The sequence below is a fragment of the Emydura macquarii genome, unplaced genomic scaffold, assembly GCF_026122565.2.
Source record: "Emydura macquarii macquarii isolate MOO-44397 ecotype Brisbane River unplaced genomic scaffold, CSIRO-AGI_Emac_v2 contig_1876, whole genome shotgun sequence".
In the NCBI taxonomy this organism is placed as follows: domain Eukaryota; kingdom Metazoa; phylum Chordata; order Testudines; family Chelidae; genus Emydura; species Emydura macquarii.
The window spans coordinates 4,851,829-4,872,152 of NW_027132013.1; the positions used below are offsets into that span (position 1 = coordinate 4,851,829).

The 20,324-nt window shown below is 45.8% G+C and overlaps 1 protein-coding gene across 5 annotated transcripts in view; it reads left to right on the top strand.

Annotated features, from left to right (window-relative positions):
- CAPRIN1 (cell cycle associated protein 1) overlaps positions 1 to 20,324 on the top strand; it is a 67,711-nt gene that overhangs the window by 40,560 nt on the left and 6,827 nt on the right. For all 5 annotated transcript variants that reach the window (XM_067557537.1, XM_067557535.1, XM_067557534.1 and 2 more), the window contains 5 exons: positions 5,955 to 6,110; positions 6,520 to 6,628; positions 9,362 to 9,423; positions 10,827 to 10,937; positions 11,566 to 11,715. In XM_067557537.1, coding sequence (XP_067413638.1) covers positions 5,955 to 6,110; positions 6,520 to 6,628; positions 9,362 to 9,423; positions 10,827 to 10,937; positions 11,566 to 11,715 — 588 coding nt within the window. The remainder of the gene's footprint in view (positions 1 to 5,954; positions 6,111 to 6,519; positions 6,629 to 9,361; positions 9,424 to 10,826; positions 10,938 to 11,565; positions 11,716 to 20,324) is intronic.

Below are 20,324 nucleotides of genomic sequence, written 5' to 3' on the forward strand. Positions count from 1 at the left end.
AAGATAGCCACTACTGTGCGGTGAGAATTAAGTCATTCTATCCTCAGGGATGATGCTAGCCCATTTGCTTGTCAGAAGTCAGCATCTATCTTTTACTGAGGACAGCCAGTGGCTTTGGTTGTATTGAGAGCAGTTGATGATGTTTTGAAAGGAGGCAATTCGTGAGTTTCTCTGAAGAAGAAATGTTCAATTATGAAGGAAATGGAGGGGTTTGTGGAAATGACTTTGATTTTAAATTCTCTTTATTAAAAAAAAAAAACAAAAAAAAACACCCTACCCATTATACAAGATATACTCAAGATTTACCTCTTTGCAAATTTTGGTATGGCTTTAAAAATTGAGCTAAGAGGAATTTAGCTTAGATATTAGACACATAACCTAACTATGAGGATAGGTAAGCACTGGAACAGGTTACCGTGGGAGGCTTTAAGAAATAGATTAGACCAGCATCAGACAGAATTGGTGGTAGCCATACTTGGTCCTGCCTCATCATAGGTGAGGGGGCATGGGTGCTACATTTCTTGAAGGCTGCTGTTTTAAATTTCATGCAAAAAAAGTTCAATTTTTATAAATTTGCTCAAATGTAATAGTCCATTCCAAACCATTTTTCAGAAGTTTATAGTCTCATTACATTAAGTCAATAGTTGTTAACCAAGTTTTGTATGCTTTTAAAAAAGCAAAATCAATTACTTCAAAGTTTTATACCAACAACAAAGTGAGGGAATCCACACTTGCAGTCTTAACAAATTTTTTTTAAATGCAAAACTTCCATTTTCCACAAAATCTTTCTATTTTATTTCGTGCTGAACCACTCCATAATTGGCAGCTTGGGGGATTATACAATGCAAAAATGTAGAATTGGGCCTTTATAAAGTGAGAGGGAATTAAATGTAGTGTAACTTTTTCAGCAAATTCCAAAAATTGACAGCCTCACTTTGGGCATCTGAGATGGTGGTAAATCATATATACTTACAATGGGAATTTTCAAACGATCGCCTTTGGATGGCCAATTGTGTGCACTTGGACAAGGGGAATTTTAAACCAAAACATGGGTGGAAGTTGGTGGGGTTTTTTTTTTTTTTTTAAATCCATTCTTAGTGCTGAGTGTTCAGTTCATCTCTGTTTCTGGCCGCTAGGATTTTCAAAACTTTACTACTGTGTAGTGCTGTGCTCTCTGGGAGCTGCTATTCTGTTTCTGAATGTCACACTTCCCTCCATCCTTTGCTCCAAGTCACTCTACATGTAGAAATCTGACATCACTTTTAGTGGTACCCATTGAACAATACAACTGCACAAGTACCACAAAATTGGTGCTAAAATCTGGATTTTTTGGGGAGGTGGAAATCTGTCATTGTTTTTAAAGTGATATTAAATTAACTTAATGTTTCTGTCCTCAAAAGTTGCGAAGAGGAATGAGAGTCGGGAATATCTGTACACTAACCCAACACGTCCAAAATATTGAGTGTGCACAAATAGCCATTTGGGACTCCCTGGAAATGTCTGCTAGGTGCAGAATAACATGTGAACTAGTAATTCACATAAACTAATGAATTGTAGACACCTAATAGATAGCAATGTAAAAGACTATTTTTGGACATCACCAGAAAGTAGCTAATCTAACAGGATTTGAGGGGGAGACCAAAGGAGCCCAATTATGAAGGCCCAGAAATCAATATTGTAATTATAGAATTGTCCCTCCGAGCAGTGCTTGGGATGTGCTACAGACCATCAGGATCCAATTTGGATATGGATAGAGACCTTAATGTTTTTAATGAAGTAAATATTACTGGGAACTGTGTGATTATGGGAGACTTTAACTTTCCTTTTATAGACTGGAAGACTAGAGCTAGTAATAATAATAGAGCTCAAATTTTCTGGATGCGATAGCTGAGATTCCTTCACCAAATAGTTGCTGAACCAACAAGAGGGGATGCCATTTTAGATTTGGTATTGGTGAATAGTGAGGACCTCGTAGAAGAACTGGTTGTAGGGGACAACATTGGTTCGTGTGACTGAGTTTATGCAGTTCAAACTAAATGGAAGGATAAAAATAGATGTGACTAGGGTCTCAAAAGGGTGAACTTTAAAAAATTAAGGGAATTAGGGAAGTGGACTGGACCAAAGAACTCATGGATCTAAAGGTGGAGGAGGCTTGGAATTACTTAAGTCAAAGTTGCAGAAACTATCTGAAGCCTGCATTTCAAGGAAGAGGAAAAAATTCATAAGCAAGAGTTGTAGACCACGCTGGATGAGCAAGCACTCAGACAGGTGATTAAGAGAAAGCAGAAAGCCTACAATGAGTGGAAGATGGGAGGGATCATCAAGGAAAGTTACCTCTTGGAGGTCAGAACATGTAGAGATAAAGTGAGAAATGCCAAAAGCCAAGTAGAGTTGGACCTTGCAAAGGGAATTAAAATAGTAAAAGGTTTTATAGCTATATAAATAGGAAGAAATCAAAGGAAGAAGTGCGACTGCTAATCACTAAGGATGGGGTGGAGTTTAAGGATAATCTAGGCATGGCCCAATATCTAAACAAATATTTTGTCTCAGTTTTTAATGAGGCTAATGAGTTTAGGGATAGTGGCAGGGTGGCTAATGGGAATGAAGATATGGAAGTAGAAATTAGCACATCTGAGGTAGAAGCCAAACTCAAACATCTTAATGGGACTAAATCGGGGGGCCTAGCTAATCTCCATCCAAGAATATTAAAGCAACTGGCATGAGAAATTGAAAGCCCTTTAGCAAGGATTTTTAATGAATCTGTAAACTCTGGTTGTACCGTATGACTGGAGAATTGCTAACATAATTCCTATTTTTAAGAAAGGGGAAAAAAGTGATCTGTTAGTTTGACCTCAGTAGTATGTATGCAAGGTCTTGGAAAAATTTTTGAAAGAGAAAGTAGTTAAGGACATCAAGGTTGACGGTAATTGGGACAAAATACAACATGGTTTTAGAAAAGGTAGATCATGCCAGATCAACCTGATCTCTTTTGAAAAAATAACAGATTTTTTTTAAAGAAAGGGAATGCAGTGGATCTAATTTACCTAGATTTCAGTAAGGTATTTGGTACAGTTCCACATGGGGAATTATTAGTTAAATTGGAAAAGATGGAGATTAATTAAAAATGGGGATTATATGAAAATTGGAAGGCGGATAAGGAACTGGTTAAATGGGAGATTACAGTGGGTCATACTGAAAAGTGAACACTCAGGCTGGAGGGAGGTTACTAGTGGAGTTCCTCGGGGATTGGTTTTGGGACCAATCTTATTTAACCTTTTTATTACTGACCTTGGCACAAAAAGTGGGAGTATGCTAATAAAATATGAGGATGACACCAAGTTGGGAGGTATTGGTAATACAGAGAAAGACCAGGATATATCATACAAGGTCTGGATGACCTGGTAAACTGGAGTAATAGAAATAGGATGAAATTTAATAGTGGAAAGTGCAAGGTCATGCATTTAGGGACTAATAATAAGAACTTTTGCTATAAACTGGGGATGCATCAGTTGGAAGTGACAGAGGAAGAGAAGGACCTGGGCGTATTGGTTGATCACAGGATGACTGAGCTGCCAATGTGATGTGGCTGTGAAAAAAGCTAATGCAGTCCTAAGATGCATCAGACGAGGTATTTCCAGTAGAGATAGGGAGGTGTTAGTACTGTTATATGAGGTGTTGGTGACAACTCATCTGGAATACTGTGTGCAGTTTGGGCTCCCATGTTTAAGAAAGATGAAATCAAACGAAAAGGTGCAGAGAAGGATGATCTAGGATCATCACTAGGCTGATCCGAGGAATGGAAATCTGCCTTATGAGGGGAGACTCAAAGAGCTTAGCTTGTTTAGCCTAACCGAAAGAATGCTGAGGGGAAATATGATTGCTCTCTATAAATAAATCAAGGGTATAAGTACCAGGGAGGGAGAGGAGTTGTTTAAGTTCAGCACCAGAGTGGACACAAGAACAAATGGATATAAACTGGCCATCAGGAAGCTTAGACTTTAGATGGAGGTTTCTAACCATCCAAGGAGTGAAGTTCAGGAACAGCCTTCAAAGGGGAGCAGTGGGGGCAAGAAACCTAGCTGGCGTCAAGACTGAGCTTGATAAGTTTATGGAGTGGATGGTATGATGGGACAGCCTAATTTGGCAATTAACTGATCTTTGACTACTAGCAGGAAATACACCTAATTGCCTGTGATGGGATGTTAGATGGGGTGGATTCCGAGTTATTACAGAGAATTTTTTCCAGGTGTCTGGCTGGTGGGTCTTGACCAAATGCTTTGGGTTTAGCTGATCGCCATATAGGGGGTTGGGAAGGAATTTTTCCCTAGGGCAGATTGGCAGAGGCCGTGGGTTTTTTTTTGCCTTCCTTTGCAACATGGGGCACAGGTCACTTGCTGGTGGATTCTCTGTACCTTGAAGTCTTTAAACCATGATTTGAGGATTTCAGTAACTCCAGTCATAGGTTAGGTGTCTGTTACAGGAGTGGATGGGTGAGGTTCTGTGACCTGCGTTGTGCAGAAGGTCAGACTAGATGATCATAATGATCCCTTCTGACCTTAGAAGTCTCTGAATCTATGATTCTGAGTATTAGCCATCACAACTATGAACAGTCTGTTTCAGACAGTCATGCTCATAGGTTAAGTATGTGTTCTGTTTTTTAAAATACATTCTTCCGTTGATTTGCCTCAGAGGCATGTTCACCATTTACAGTGCCCAATACAGCTAAAGTTTCAAAGGCATTTCTGCATAAGTTGGTGTTGGATCTGCTTGCCTGACAGTAAATGCTAAGATCTGCAGGGTTACAGACCACTGTCTCTACGTCCTAGATGCAAAGAGACTCTGGACAGATTGCCAGCAATGTTTCCAATTAATATTTGGAAGGGTCACCACTGTTCTTGGCTTCTTTGCCAGTTGCTGTCATCAGGAATGTCCTCAAGATTGGACACCGATGGAAATCTCTCTTGCCTGCCATCTCCCTGCTGCTCATAATACCTCAGTAGAGCTTGTTTTTCTGTTTCTCCAAATATGTGGTAGAGATCCTTTACTCTATACCGTTTGTTTTCAGGGTATGCAGGCTGCAGAACAGACTTAAGGGGCTGTTGCTTGAGCATCTTAACTTGTACCTCCAGATTTAACTGTGCTTCTGGGCCTGTCCTGGAATACTGTTTGAGTACTCATTCTCTCTAGACTACACTGCCTGAGACCAGAGATCACTACACTCTCAGGCAATTTGTGTGGGACAGCATCTGGTCATTTAAGTGTCTACGTAGGTGTTTAGGCCTACCTAATATTTAGAAATCCTGTTGAAACAGACTATAAGGAAATATACCAAAATAGCTATTCCTGAATAATGTAGAGAAATGACTCTGCATGTGGACACTTATTATTGAGTGCCTTTTTCTGATTTAATTTAGAGGATTAAGTTAAATTGGAAAAAATTTTAAATCTTGATTTCAGCAGAAGTGTGCCCACATGGGGAGTTCTTCTGGAATAACTATTCTGGTGAACTTCCAGCTGTAGACAATTAATTCGTCTCAGTGGTGGACAAATAATAAACAATTGATCTTGCATTTTACCTGTCAAAAACAATGCACCATAATGGTGAGTGGATGGATACTGAATAATTGAAATGGCTGCTAAACTTCTGTCACAGCAGCATTCTTTGAGCACTTAATAGTTTTGAAAAAGCAAAGGAAATATATAGAAAAATGAGGCATAAAACCACCTCCTTGGAAATCCACATACTGATAAAAGAGGCCCTTGTGCTGGCATTGCAGAATGATACAGTAATACTTTTTCCAAGAACTTGAAGTTGTCTTGCATTTACTAGTTTGTTAAACCTTTGTCATTAAAATTTGCCAAGTTTTTGCTCTCTTCTTATAAGTTACTTCTAATATTGTCTCAACCAAATATGTAGATGAGACCCGTGAGCCAATTGTTTATTTCCTCACTAGGTTGTAAATTCACTCCAGCAACAACCACAAGCTACATCTCCTCCAGTTCCTGAACCCCATACTCTCACTACAGTAACTCAAGCAGACCCTCTTGTTAGGAGACAGCGAGTACAGGACCTTATGGCACAGATGCAGGGCCCATACAACTTCATGCAGGTGCGTAGTTGCTCTGCTCTGGTGAACTGGTTTAAGAATGACACTAAACCAAACTTCTAAAACTTTCTTACATCTGTTAGTAATGCCTCAGTTATATAAAGTGAAAATAATAAAGCCATCTATATGGTAAAGAGCAGGTTGCCTGCTTGTCTTTTGCACTTTATTTTGTTTGCCTGTGAAGACAAGCTGCCATAGTTAACATTATCTTCTCTTCAGTGAAGTATACTTTATAGTTGTGAGGTAAGTTCTGCGGTTGTAAATGGTACAGGAGAATTCTTCAAATCTTAGTTGATTTTAAATATATTGATATTCCTATTTTTTGTAAAAACTGTCTGAATTCCTGATCATAACCCTATAATTTAATACATTTTTATAAGCATGATTGAATCCTATTGAATTATTCTCTTAGGATTCCATGTTGGAGTTTGAGAATCAGGCTCTTGATCCTGCCATTGTATCAGCACAGCCCATGAATCCAGCACAAAACTTGGACATGCCACAGATGGTTTGCCCTCCAGGTTTGTAATGGTAAATCATAAAACTGCATCTTGCGGGAGATTTGCAAACCTGACTTGGTTAGGAATGTCTGAAATCCTGCTGTCTCAAAGGTTAAACCCACTTGGTGTTCAGTGGGGGGTTGTGGTGTGCTTTTCATGGGATATAGTTGTGCTGTTGGAGCACTTGTTGTCTATAGACATCTAGTTGTCTGTTTCTCTAATTTTTCATTTGAGGAATTGGTGTATAAATTATTGCCCAAAGTCTCTGGTAATCCTTTCATTTATTGCTGTTTTAGTGAGCTTATATAAATTGAATGCAAGACCAAGCAGTTGGTGGTGAAGGACATAATGTCAATCTGCTATAAGCTGATATTTTCAGTTTAAGCACCACGCAAATTTAGCTCATCTTTCTGAATATGACAGAAGTTGGCTAATGAAATTAATTGTTAGCTTTTGTAATATATTTAAGTTAAATATGAATAGCTGAAATGAATTTAAATATTACATACACAAATGTTTAGAGAATATTATGATTGCAAATCAGGCATTCAAAAGTTAGGAAATGCTAGAATTAAGGTTGCCTGTACATCCTTAATTCTGCCCCCTTGTGCATAATCATTATGATAGTCTTTAACTACATGATCACATGCTATTTTTTCCATAGGACCCCTACTTCATTCAGTGTTCAGGATGGACCTGCTCTCGGGAGGAATCAGGGTTGTGTAGAGAAAAGGAGGCTGTTTATAGGACCCATGCTTCATTTGTTGTAGAAGTTGGAAGATGTGTAGTGAATAAGTCAATGGATAGCAGGAAGAGAGGGGATGATCTCCTGGTTAAGGCAGTTGAACGTTCCCTGGAGAATTGGAGTCTATCCCTGTCTCTGCTACAGAGTTCCTATGTGATGATGGGCAAGTCACTTAAACCAAACTTTTCACAGGTGATCACTAATTATGTGTTCTGCATTTTCTGGGTGCCTAACTTGAGACTCTAGGATATGATTTGCAGAAGTGCTTGAGCTCTCACAGCTGCATCTGAAGTCAGTGGAAGAGAGCTGTGCTTTGAACATACCAAGTGCTATATAATGCTAAGTAAGCTGAAAAATCAGGTCATATGTATCTCAAGTTGGGCACCCAGATTTAGTGGATACTTCTGACCTTAATCTCTGTGCCTCAGTTTCCTTTCTGTAAAATGGGGCTAATGCTCCCTCATCTCACAGGGGTATTCAAAAAGTGCTTGCAAAGCACTCATACTATAGTGATGACCGCCATAGAAAAGCCCATGAAAAAATGAATAATTCTGTCTCTAGAGCAGGGTTTGAACAGCATGCAGTTAAATAAGGCATGGGGTCACTGATTAAACAATAAGGAGAAAACAAAACATTATATAGTTGCTCAGTTTAAATGAGCACTATTCCTTCCTTGCACTGAATGAGGCAGGGATCCTGGGCGGGGGTGGGGTGAAGAAATAGTTTGTGATCCGGTAACTGAAGACTGTATCATTCATATGCACAAGGGGGCTTGGGTTTCACAGGCAATATTCTGGCATTTCCTAAGTTCTGAGTGCATGAATTTGCACTTTAACACTTCTGTGTGTGTAACTTCCTTATTGGGGGAAAAAAAGAAGCAACCTAAAAACCAGAATTCCATTGTGGCATATTGATCGTCATATGGTGAGACATCAGTGGGTTTGGAATCCTCAGATCCACAAGTGGTACAGAGCTCTGACATTTGAGCTAACAGAGTAACTGATGGCAGTAGTAGCTTGTAATCCTGTGTCGACCATACAGAAAATGGGACACTTTGCCAGTGGGTTTCACAGGTATTTGATGATAGAGGAATGCTGAGACTCAAGAATCCTGGGTTCCATTCCAGCCTGTGGAGGGGGTATTCTTGAATGGGTACAGAATCTTGAGACTGCTTCACCTCTTCTGCCCCATCACAGTCCTGTCTTCCTCACCTTGGCTCCTTGTCCCAGTCCCATGCCTCCTGACTCGGTTCAAATGCCAGTCTTCCCTCCCAACTCCTTGTCCCCATTCCTCCCCCTGGTCTGCATTTGATCATGCTGTCTGAGCCCAGGAGTTATTGAGAACACAGTTAAAGACAGACTCCCTGATCACATTTTGGGTAGCCAAACGTGGCATGGCTGGCAGCAACCTAGAAGTGCAGTTGCAGCAAAAGGCCTGCTCAGCACAGATGAAATCTTTGGGGAATTTGGCTGCCTAAATCGAAGTCTTTACTGAGCATGTGAAAGGCATTTTTCAAAGGCTTTCAAACTTGGCCTGATATGAGTGGGTTTTCGTGGGGGGACAGTAAGAGGAACATCCCTAACACAACAGTCACCCCCTGCCAAATATCAGATTCCTTCTCCAAAGCATGGTGTACTAGAGCTATTTGTAGAAAAGCTTTCCAGGAGTTTGATTTAAAGTCAGTAAAGTATATATTTTCCTTGTTTTCTCTACAATGAATGATCCATTTTAGCTGAAATGTACACACACACCTGTTGTCCGTCGTGTCGTCTCCCCCCCCCCCCCCAAAAAAACAAAAAACAAAAAACAAAAACAAAAAAAAAAAATTTCACTCTGAGGCCAGCAATCAGCCTGGAAAATTTCAGCCCAAAGCATAGTTGTAAATTTATTATAGGATGTGTTGGGTAATTTTAGTAATAGGTGGTGTGGCCAGTCCCACGTATAATTTATACTATGTAAGAAGCATGGTTGCAAAGTTAACATAGTAAATAAAGTTATTGTATTTCCAGTTCATGCTGAATCTAGACTTGCCCAGCCTAACCAAGTTCCTGTGCAACCAGAAGCTACGCAGGTAAGAGCTATGATTGGTAAATCATTTACTAGATCTGTAATTGGCTTTAAGTTTATTTTAATTGTTGAGTATTGTGTTGGAAGAAGTTAACTACTTGGTGCATCAAAATCAAGCTTATTTTTCCCTGTTTGTTTTTTGATACTCAGTCTCTGCTCCCTTTCAGTTTTGGTGTCTGTGAACTTGATAATGGCTGAATTTACACCAGAAAAAGCTGAGTGACAAGAATCAATGGCAGTACAGAGGGTCTCATGACTTTGTGTGTGTGTGTGTGTGTGTGTGTGTGTGTGTGTGTGTGTGTGTGTGTGTGTGTGTGTGTGTGTGTGTGTGTGTGTGTGTGTGTGTGTGTGTGTGTGTGTGTGTGTGTGTGTGAATGAGCTCTGGAATGGACGGAATGTAGCAGAAAGTGTCTCTGCTGGAAGACTGACAAATGTTTCACCATTGAAGACTAACAGGAAGCGCCCTGTGGAGTAACAGAGATAACTAACCATTGAGAATGTGCATTAGAAGTAATATATCTTTTAGACTGAACTCTGTATAGGAAATGTGTGTTCTTAGAATGATTATCCACACGGATTCTGCTCCTGTGCCTGTGCCCTTGGTGCATTCATACCCCCATACTTTTTATATTTTCCCGGGATTTTTAGCATTTTACAATTTCAGGTGGTGCTTATGGATTTTCCTCAATGCATTTCCCCCCTCCTCCAAACTAATGCTGATCATAATTCCTCAACAATTTTATGTAGCTAGCAGCTAAATTGCTTCCTGCTTTGCTGTACAATAGATTCGGGATATGTCATGGTTCAAAAAGGTGACTTTGGCAACCAATCCTGATGGCCTTCCTCTCAAGAATTGCCATCAAGCAGAGCTGTTTTTAAACCAACATATTACTGGTCTGCTTCATCCCATTACCTGCATCAGGCCACAAAGCCTGCAAGCAAGTTGAGTAAAAAGGAGGTAAATTTAGTTAGGGTGAGGTTCATGCCAATAAACATCACTTTGTTTCCCTCTGTGCCTGCTTCTACACACTATTGCTCGTCCCCAGCACTATGATTCCTGTTGTGGTCACCTTCGGAGACAAACAGTAGGAAGAATTTTAATTTAAAACAAAACACACCTTCAACTGGATTGGACAAAATATAAAGGAACTTAGAACTTCTGTCCAGAACCATGGGTGTACACCAGAAGAAATCAATTCAAGTAAATTAGCTTTGTCGCTGTTTCAGCATTTCTAAATTTAATCAAAATGTGCTTAATTACATTGTTACTAGGATATTAGTAAAAATTTTGGGGCTCCATAACAAGGTCTTTACTATGGACTCAGTTCCTTCTCAGGTGTCCTGTCTGGTTCTATGGTTCATAAAACTTGATGGAGCTTCTGCTAAATCTTAAATTCTTTCTGGCAGGTGCCCTTGGTTTCTTCTACAAGTGAGGGTTATACAGCATCCCAGCCCATGTATCAGCCCTCTCATACAACAGAGCAACGGCCACAGAAAGAATCAATTGACCAGATTCAGGCAAGTCCTAATAGATTTTATTTTGGTAGCATTATACTATCTGAGTTTGCAGGTGTGAATAATGGATAGTGTGTGGCACTTTTGAAAATAAAGCTTCATAGTTAAAATATTTGTATCAACTGATAGGTCTTTTTTGTGATGGTGTTACAAATACTTTGACCTTATTTGTGATTTATAATTTTGTGAAATCGTAAAATTTTTAGTAGCAGTTGTTTGAGTCCTCTATAATCAAGTTTTAAATTTAAGTCACCAACAGCTAGATGCTGATAAAGAGGAGAGGGTATAGTACTTTTCAGTGGAGCAGTTTGTTGAAAATTTCAGCACACAAACATACAGGATGCTATCTTGGAGGAAGAGGAATATGTTATTGACCATGACTAGTCGGTATCAATTTGGGAACTTGCTTCTCGCTTCTCTGAAGCTCATGAGAGTGGGAAGTATTCTCTATTTTCATTCATCCCATTGTACTGAGGAGGGGGGCAACAGTTTCGTTGAGGTAGCGCATCAACTTGTCAGTAGCAACATTTTTTTTTTTTTCAGGCCTTGCCTATAATTTGTTATAGGATGACTTGACATAATCAAATGCGGTATAAATTATTGCTTAAGTGCTCTTCATTTCAATTGCCAGGCTTCAATGTCTTTGAGTGCAGACCAAACCCCAGCATCATCACCACTTCCTACTGCACCCCAGCCACAGGTATTCCAGGCTGGGTCTAGCAAACCTTTACATAGCAGTGGAATCAATGTTAATGCAGCTCCATTCCAATCCATGCAAACAGTAAGTACCAAATGAACTTCATGTTGAATCACTTTGTTTTGTTAATCAAATCTTCTGGTAGCAATTATTTTGACCCTGGAATTTGCTACATAATTGCACTTAGCATAGGCTTTTTCCCCCCCTCCCTCCCCCCAGTGTTGCACATGTTAATTCCACTGTAGGCATGTGCCTGCCTTGACAACAGATGTTTGAGACTTCTTTCCCTTAGTGGTATCCATCAGGGTAGCTGGAGTTGCCGCTTGCCACTGTGTGCTGGTATGAGAGGATGGAGCCATCCCTGACTCTCCTCGGTTCCTTTTTACTGCCAGTGATGATTGTTAGAGCAATCTCATGCTTTTTTATTCAAGTGCCTCCTTCACTCCATGTATGTAAATAGTTGTAGTTTATTATTGTTAAGTAGTTAGTGTTAGGTTTCCATTTTTGCATCTGTTGGCACCTTTTCTTTCAGTACCAGGATCAGTACCGGAATGATGACTCTTTCCCCAGGGTTCAAGTCCTGCGAGACATGCTCAAAGCCCATGCCCATCAATTATCCTCATCTGACTCTCCTGAAGTGCTTGGGTGAGGCCCACATTAGGGAGAAGTGTCACATTTGCAAGGCCTTCAACCCTGCTTGAAGAAGGATAGAGCAGCGAGGCTTAAGTGCTTGCTTATGGAAGCAGCACTTCTACTTCGAGTGATTGCTCTTGTCCATTCCAATATAGGTGAGTGCACGCCACTGTGCACAGTTCCAGCGGTACATGAGGCACTGCCGACCCCACGGCCCCTCAGTCTCTTCTTTCTGCCCGTGATGGTCCATGGAACTAGCACTTGCTCTCTGCAAGTGCCATTCCCCTTCTTTGAACTCTTTTTGTTAGTTGAAGTACCCTAGTTAGTTTGAAGTAGTTGTTAAGTAGTGTAGTTTAGTAAGAAGTCCCTGACGGACTTAAGGCGGCCGGGCTATGTCCTAGCTGCCTGGTTTTAAGGCCGCCGCCCCCCACTTCCCCCCTCCCCCACCTTAAGTGCCTGAGGGGAGTGCAAACAGGAAAGACAAGAGTAAGATATGCAAGGCTTTTAAACAGTGAGCCCAGAGAGATCAGGGTTAAAGCGTTGCTCTTATCGCAGCGCTCCACTCCGTGTCTGGGCCATCCTGCTCCCCTTGGCACCAAACGTCACCTTGGTGCAGAGCGCAACGTTGGCACCGGATTTGACTCAGCACGGAGCAAGCATCCCCGGTGCCGAGGACGAGGTGAGCGCGTGGAGCGCGGACACTCCCCTGCATCGTGGGTACGGGCAGGGTGGAGTACAGAGATGCACCAGCCGCGGCCCGTTGAGTCCTCTCTGGGTCTGCCTCTTTGAGCGGGGAGCCACCCCCGACTCCTGGGAGTGGGAAAGTGCTCCTGCCAATGCGGAGGTTTTCAGGAGGCAAGAGCCTTGTTGGCCTGCCTATGCCATCTCCGCGTGCCCGTCGTCCTCCACCCCCCCCCCCCCCCCGGCTGCCAAGGGAGAAGGGGCCAGAGTCCTGGGGCGAGCCCGTGTGGGGTCCCCCTGAAGGACGGTGGAAATCCCTGGTATGCGGAGGAGGATCTCCCACCAGATGGCCACCAGGGGTAGAGCAAGGATGCTCCCCCAGCAGTCGCTCCAGGTCGGCGCCAGTGAGCTGACCTGCTTTGACACTGGACGCAGAGTCTCCCTCTCGGTGCCGACATTGCTGCCCGGCACCGGGGGCAGCGCATGCTAGGAGGCGGCACCGGTCGAGGTCCGCCAGGCGGTGCTCAGGCTCCTGCTCCAAATCTCTGGTACTGAGGAGTTCACCCGCCCCAAGACGGCGCAGAATCCTGGTTATCGTTGGAGGCCTCGGCACCGAGAGGTTCACCGCACCAAGGCGGTTTGGAACCCAATCACTGCACCGTGCAGGCCCCAACGCAAAACCCAGTCGCTGGAATCAGGCTCAGCACCATGGACTGTGGAGCAGCACCAGTCTCCATCAGCGAGGGGTAAGCGGTGCCGCTGACATCCTCGGTACCGAGGCTCCAGTACCGAGAGCTCTTTGCAGTGGGCCTCTGTCCAGAGGCACTGTCCGCAGCGTCAGAGGCGGTCTTTGTCGTCCTCTGTGTTGTAGGTGGCGAAAACTCGGCCCCTGGTATGGCACAGAACCTGGGGCCAAGGACGGCCATGGCACCGCCTGTCTAGTGGCTCGGGGCCCGACAAGGGGAACAGCCAACGCCCTACAAGGTGTCAAAGCAGGTGGCACAGTCAGCCCCAATTTGGCCCCTGGGACAGTGGCCTTATTGGACCCCACAGGGCATCCAGATGGGACCAGGGCCCCCAATCCACCCTCTCAGCAGGGGTGCAGTCTGGGCCCCGACACAGGAGAAGGCCCATATTCACCGCTCCTTGGATGAGGAGTCAGACCCCATGGAGGGCCCCCCCCCCCGAGGGTCCCATCGGCAGGCAGGGAGCACCTGCAGGACATGCCTAGGCAGTCCTCTTCCCCCTCCCTGGATGAGACAGTTTCATGGGACCACATGGTGCCACTGAAGAGTTTCAGGGCGCATCAGGAGATGCTCAAGGGTGGCTTCTAACTCAGGACTGGAGGTCAAGGAGTTGAAAGGGGCTGATACCCTTTTTAATGTGCTGGCGATGGCTACCCCAGCAAGGGTGGCCCTGCCAGTCCACGATAGGGTCCTCAAAATTGTTAAGGCCCTGTGGCAACCCCTTCCTTGGTCACCCCTATGTAGAGGTGGCGGGGAAAAAGGTGTTACAGCTGCCCGAAGGGTTCGAATATCCGTTCACTCACCCGGCCCTGGGAACCCTGGGGGTGGATGCAGCCAACCTGTGGGACAGGCAAGGTCTGCCCAGTTCCATTCCCAAGAACAAAGACAACAAAAGGTTGGGATTTGTTTGTGAGGAAAAATTATTCCAAGGCAGCCCTGCAGTGCAGGACTGCCAACCATCAGGCCTTCCTGGGGAGATGTAATTTTAAATGGTGGGACTCCCTCAGGCGGTTGCTGAGGCCCCGCCCCAGGACCAGGCCTCAGTCTTCACCACGATCCGGGATGAAGGAATGATGGTGGCTAGGGCAGCGCCCCAAGCATCCAGTGACGCTGCTGACTCAGCAGAAAAGGCTATAGCCTCCACTTTTTTCCACAAGGAGGTGCTCGTGGCTGCAGCCCTCAGGCCTGTCCCAGGAGGTGCAGCAATCTAGCGGGGACCTCCCACTATGGTCGGCCCTCTTCTCCAATCAGACCAGTGTGAGGCGGCTCGGTCGTAGGGACTCCAGGGCCATGGTTTGCCATGGGCCGGTACACGCCTTAGACTCCCAGGCGGGGGTCATGGCCGGGCACAGCAGCGACCAAGACCTCCACCTAGGCCTTTTCACTCTACGAAAGAGGTCGGCCCCCCAGCAAGGGCCCCCTGGTCGGACAATCGTAGGAGATAGTTTTGACGGTGGCGCCCTACGGCTCTCTTGGACCAGCCCTGCCCTGTCCTGAACGAGGTCAGGCCTTCTACCCTGTAGGGGCAAAGGTTATGTCGGACCATTGGGTCCTCGGAATAATCTCTGGGGGCTACGCTGTACCACCCCTCCCCCCTGAGCAACTCCCCTTGCAGGAGTTAGACATCCTCCTCAACATAGGAGTGGTGGTTAGAGCTCACCAAGGCAATGGGGGGTCTGAGACCCATGATACACCTGCGTCGTCTGAAAAAATACGACAAACGACTCAGGTTTCGCATGGTTTCCCTAACCTCCATATTCCCTTCCCTGGATCCAGGAGACTGGTATGTAGCCCTCGACCTCAAAGACACATACTTTCATGGGTCCCTCCTCCCCAGCCACAGGAGCTTCCTCCGCTTCACAGTGGCTGGCTCCTGTTACCTATTTACAGCTCTGTCCTTTGGCCTGTCGTTGGCTAAGGATATACACCATATGCATGACAGTAGTGGCGCGGGAGGCGAGAGTATGTGCAAATCTTCCCTTACTTGGATGATTAGCTGATCAGGGCAGGTCCAGGTTCCAGTTGTGGGAGGGCGTGACTCTCGCTCCCTCCACATGCAACAGCCTGGGTCTGCTCCTAAACAAGCAAAAGCCCACACTGCTCCCATGCGACACATAGAATCCATTGGGGGCTCCCTCTACGCTCTCCAGAACATAGCCTCCCTGACTCAGCACATCTTGAGGCTAGGGTCTCTATCATCTCCCAGCTGCACCGATGCCTCCTGACAACAGCCGGGCGCCGCCTAGAACTGTTAGGCCACATAGTGGCCCGCACATATGGTTGGCCTCGGTGTACGTGCCGGGCAGACACCCATTGACTGGGTGGTCACACTTCCCCTGCTCATCCTAGCCTCCCCGAGGCTGATGGAGGCGTCCCGTTCAGGGAACTGGTTCCATCAGCCACCCTATCTCCGACACCTCGGTGGTGGGACGGAAGGCCCACATCAGCCAACCTGAGTCACAGGGGCTCGGGTTGGGGGAGGACAAGCGCCTGCACATCAACGTGTCGGAGATAAGGGCTATTCGTCAAGCGTGCAGGATGTTCCTCCGGCTCTTGACAGGCAGGTTGGTGCGGGTGCTGACAAACAATACCGCAGCTAGGTTTATAGACACAGGCAGGCAGGGGCGCACTCCTTGACTTTTGGTAAGGAAGCGGCCCATCTGTGGGTCTTGCCGTGAGGCACGACTTTCACGTGACTGCCGCTCATCTCCCGGGAGTGAGAAACGATGAGGCGAACCGCCTCAGCAGGGCATTTCGACCCTGCCGCGACTGGTCGCGGCAACTGGAGGGAGGGGGCTATGATCCTCCGAAAGTGGGGTGCTCCCCAAAGGGCCCTATTCACGTCGGCCTGGAACACGAAGTGCCCAAGGTTCTGCTCGCTCCAGACGAGACCGGGTCGGTCTCTGATGTGTTCCTCATCAGCTGGGCGGGGACCCTCATGTACATGCTCCCACCCATTCTGCTCCTGCCCAAAGTCCTACCGGAAACCAAGAGGAGTAGGGGGGCGTCACACTTATCGCTCCGGCCTGGCCGAGACAGTGCTGGTTCAGCATGTTGCTGGACTTCACTATCGCTCCGCCCACAGAGCTCCCTAGATGGCACGACCTCCTCTCCCAGGTCCATGGTCGCCTGTTGCACCTGGACTGGGACTCCTTGCATCTCATGGCCCGGAGGCCCTGTGGCCAATGGACAGAGTGTGACCCTGCCCGGTGTGGGTCCAGCACTCACTGCTGGGCAGCAGGGAACTTTTTCACAGGTTGTATATCGGCCTAAGAGGTGACGGGTTCCCTCTTGGGCAGAGTCCCGGGGCGTTCCGCCCAGCCTCTCGCCTCGGTAGGCGATACTGGACTACCTGCTCCCGTTATGGCCCCAGGGTAGGGCGCTGACCTCGTTCAGGGTTCACTAGGTGGCCATTTGGCCTTCCATCAGCCACTAGAGGGAAACTCCCTGCTCTCCCATCCCATGTCAGTCAGGTTCCTCAAGGGGATGGAGAGGCTGTATCCGCAGGTCCGTGATCCGGTGCCTCCCTGGGATCTCAACCTGGCCCTCTTGAGACTCATGGGGGCCCCCTCCTTGAACCCATGCCCTCTGCTCATGTTTCATAGAAGGTACCCTCCCTGTTGGTCACTAATTTAGCCGGGAGGGTCTCCAAAATTAGGGTCTTGACCTCAGAGCCCCCTATACAGCTATGAGATAAAGTGCAGTTGCGGCCGCTCCCGGCCTTCCTGCCAAGGCGGTTTCCCAGTGTTTTTTGTAACCACCATAATTCTCCCCGTGTTTCCCAAACCACATGGTTTGGAAGAGGAAGGGAGATGGCATTGGCTGGATGCGGGACGAGCCGGCCTTCTATGTTGAGCGCACAAAGCGGCTCCGGAAATCAATTCAGTTCTTTGTCGCAGTGGCGGGCAGGTTGAAAGGATCACCTGTCTCCGCCAGCGCATCTCCACATGGAGGACATCCTGCATCAAGTGCCACTATGAGCAGGCGAATGTGCCACTTCTGGGTGTCATCATAGCGCACTCAACCAGAGCTCAGGCCTCCTCTGCGACCTTCCTGGAGAGAGTGCCCCAGCAGAACATCGGCAAAGCCACCGCCGGGTTGTCGGTGTACACCTTCACATCTCACTACGCCATTGTTCAGGAGGCGAGAGGGGACCCGGGTTTCGTCAGAGCCATGCTGATGAGAGCAGCTCACTGGTAACTCCTACCCATCTCCGAGGTATTGCTTTTTAATCACCTATATTAGAATGGACATGAGCAATCACTCGAAGATAGAAAACAAGGTTACTTACCAGTAACTGTTGTTCTTCGAGATGTGTTGCTCATATCCATTCCATAACCCACCCCCTGTCCCCGCCGCCGGAGTTGAAATTGACAAGAATGATAACAGGCAGTTGATGTAAGTAATGCGGTGTCCAGCAATGGCTACACGGACACTGTGTCCCCCTTTCTACGCTGACATAAGCGCTACGCCTCTTGTGGAGGTGGAGTTATGTCATCGTAGTATGGCAGTTACATTAGCAGGAGCAAGACTGTAGTGTAGAGACTGACATAATTAGATCAACAGTCTTCATAGCCTTAAAGATTCCAGGCAACAATTAAATCCCTTGGAATCTACATTCTGATAACAAAAAGGAAGCATTTTTGTCAACAACCACCTTTTCGTCACCATAGCTTCGTTCCCAAGATCTGCCTAGGAAAAAAGAGAAGGTGCTATAGAAGGTGCCCGCCTCTTCAGTGTCAGTAAGCTGCCCCTTCCAAATAGGCATTTTGATGGGGTTGTTGAGGACATTATACCAGACTCCTCACTTCAGTTCTGTTCCCTCTTTTTTGTTTACCAATTGCTTGTCCTGCTTCCTAAGTGCTTGGACCACATAATGTCAGACCAGTGGCCTTAAGTATGGTCGAATGGGGGTATGTCATCCAGTTTATTCCCCCCCCCTCCTCCCCACCTGGTCTCTTTTCAGGGAACACTCTCTCGAGATTGCCCTTCAGTGGGTGGTCCAATCTCTTTTTTCCAGACAGGCCTAAAAAAAGTACCGTTGAGCCTCAGGAGAGAAGGCTTCTATTCCTATTATTATGGCAGTTCCATTTGGCCTGGCAGCGAACCAACTAGCTCATCTTCAAAAATTAGGTGTCCATGTCTTCCCATACCTGGGCGATTGGTTGATCAGAGATCAATTGGAATTGCAGGTCCTGTTCAGCATATCCGCTGCTCTATCCGTATTCAATACTCCGGTGCTTCTACTGAATCGAGAAAATTTAATGTTGAAACCTGTACAGACAATAGAATTCAGTGGAGCAGTCATTGACTCTACAAAGCCAGAGCTTTCCTACTATAAGTCAGGTTCAAAACCATTCGAGACCTAATACTTCAAATTAAGGCTTACCACTCACAACAGCATGCAAGTGGCTAAGGCTGCTAGGTTATATGGCAGCATGTACCTATGTAGTGCGGCACACCAGACTGCCATTCAGGAAGCTGCAAAAATGGCTTAACACCAGTGTGTGTCTTGAATCACCATCATTTAGACAAGAGGGTTGAGTGCCAGAGCTAGCCCTGTTGTCTCTGGATTAGTGAATAGATCCTCTAAAAGTTGGCTGGGAGTTCCTTCCACACTACAAACACTCACTCTAGTCACAGACAAGTCTTCTCTTGGTTGGTGGTCTCACTTTGGGTCCCTGAAGACACAAGGCCTTTGGTCATCCCAAGACCTAGAGGCTCACAAAAATGTCAAGGAGTTAAGAACAGTATGTCTAAATTCAGTCAATTCACCTCAAACTGCTTACCTTCTGGGGAAACAGAATGCACTTGCAGGTCATCTGAGCAGATCCCTCACTGATCAACACTAGTGGTCCTTAGGCCCAGATGTATCCAGGTTCATCTGCCAGGTGTGGGGGTTTCCTCAAGTGGACATTTTTGCAACAAGAGCCAACAGAAAACGCTGCCAGTTCTGTTCCCCGGGGGGAGGGTCTCAGCCCAGGCCCTCTAACATGCCTTTTTCCTGTCCTGAGAAAATTCCCTTCTATCTATCTTCCCTCTGATTCCTTTGCTCGCCAGAGTAGAATCCAAAAATAAAAAAGGACCATATTTGTCTCATTCTTATAGCACCAGCATAGCCCTTTCAATACCACTACTCAGCCCTACTGAGTCGACAGAGCCTCCTTTATTCCTCTTTTTGGATCCAGGCATAATTTCTTGAGACCGTGGCTGCTTTCTCCACTTCAGCATCCAAGCTCTCCATCTCAGCGTAGATGCTTAATGTCTGACGCCTTTTGCGAGGTCCTGCTTACAGGATGCACAAAATGTACTTCTAAATAATAGAAAACCTTCAATTGGGATCACTTAATTGGCTAAATGGAAGTGTTTTTCCTTTTGGGTTCATGAGAAAGTTATCTTTCCTTGGCAAGCACCCCTGAATGTTGTGCTAGACTATCTTCTAGATCTAAAACAGAATCTGACTTGGTTCTGTAAGGGGTGCATTTGGCTGCTATCTCAGCTTTGATATACAGGTGCATAGTAGGCCTCTTTCTCCAGCCCCATTGTTCCTTGATTCCTGAAGGGCTTGGCCAGATAATACTCTCAAGTGCAGGACCCCATCCTTCCTTGGGATCTCAGCTTAGTTCCTTATAA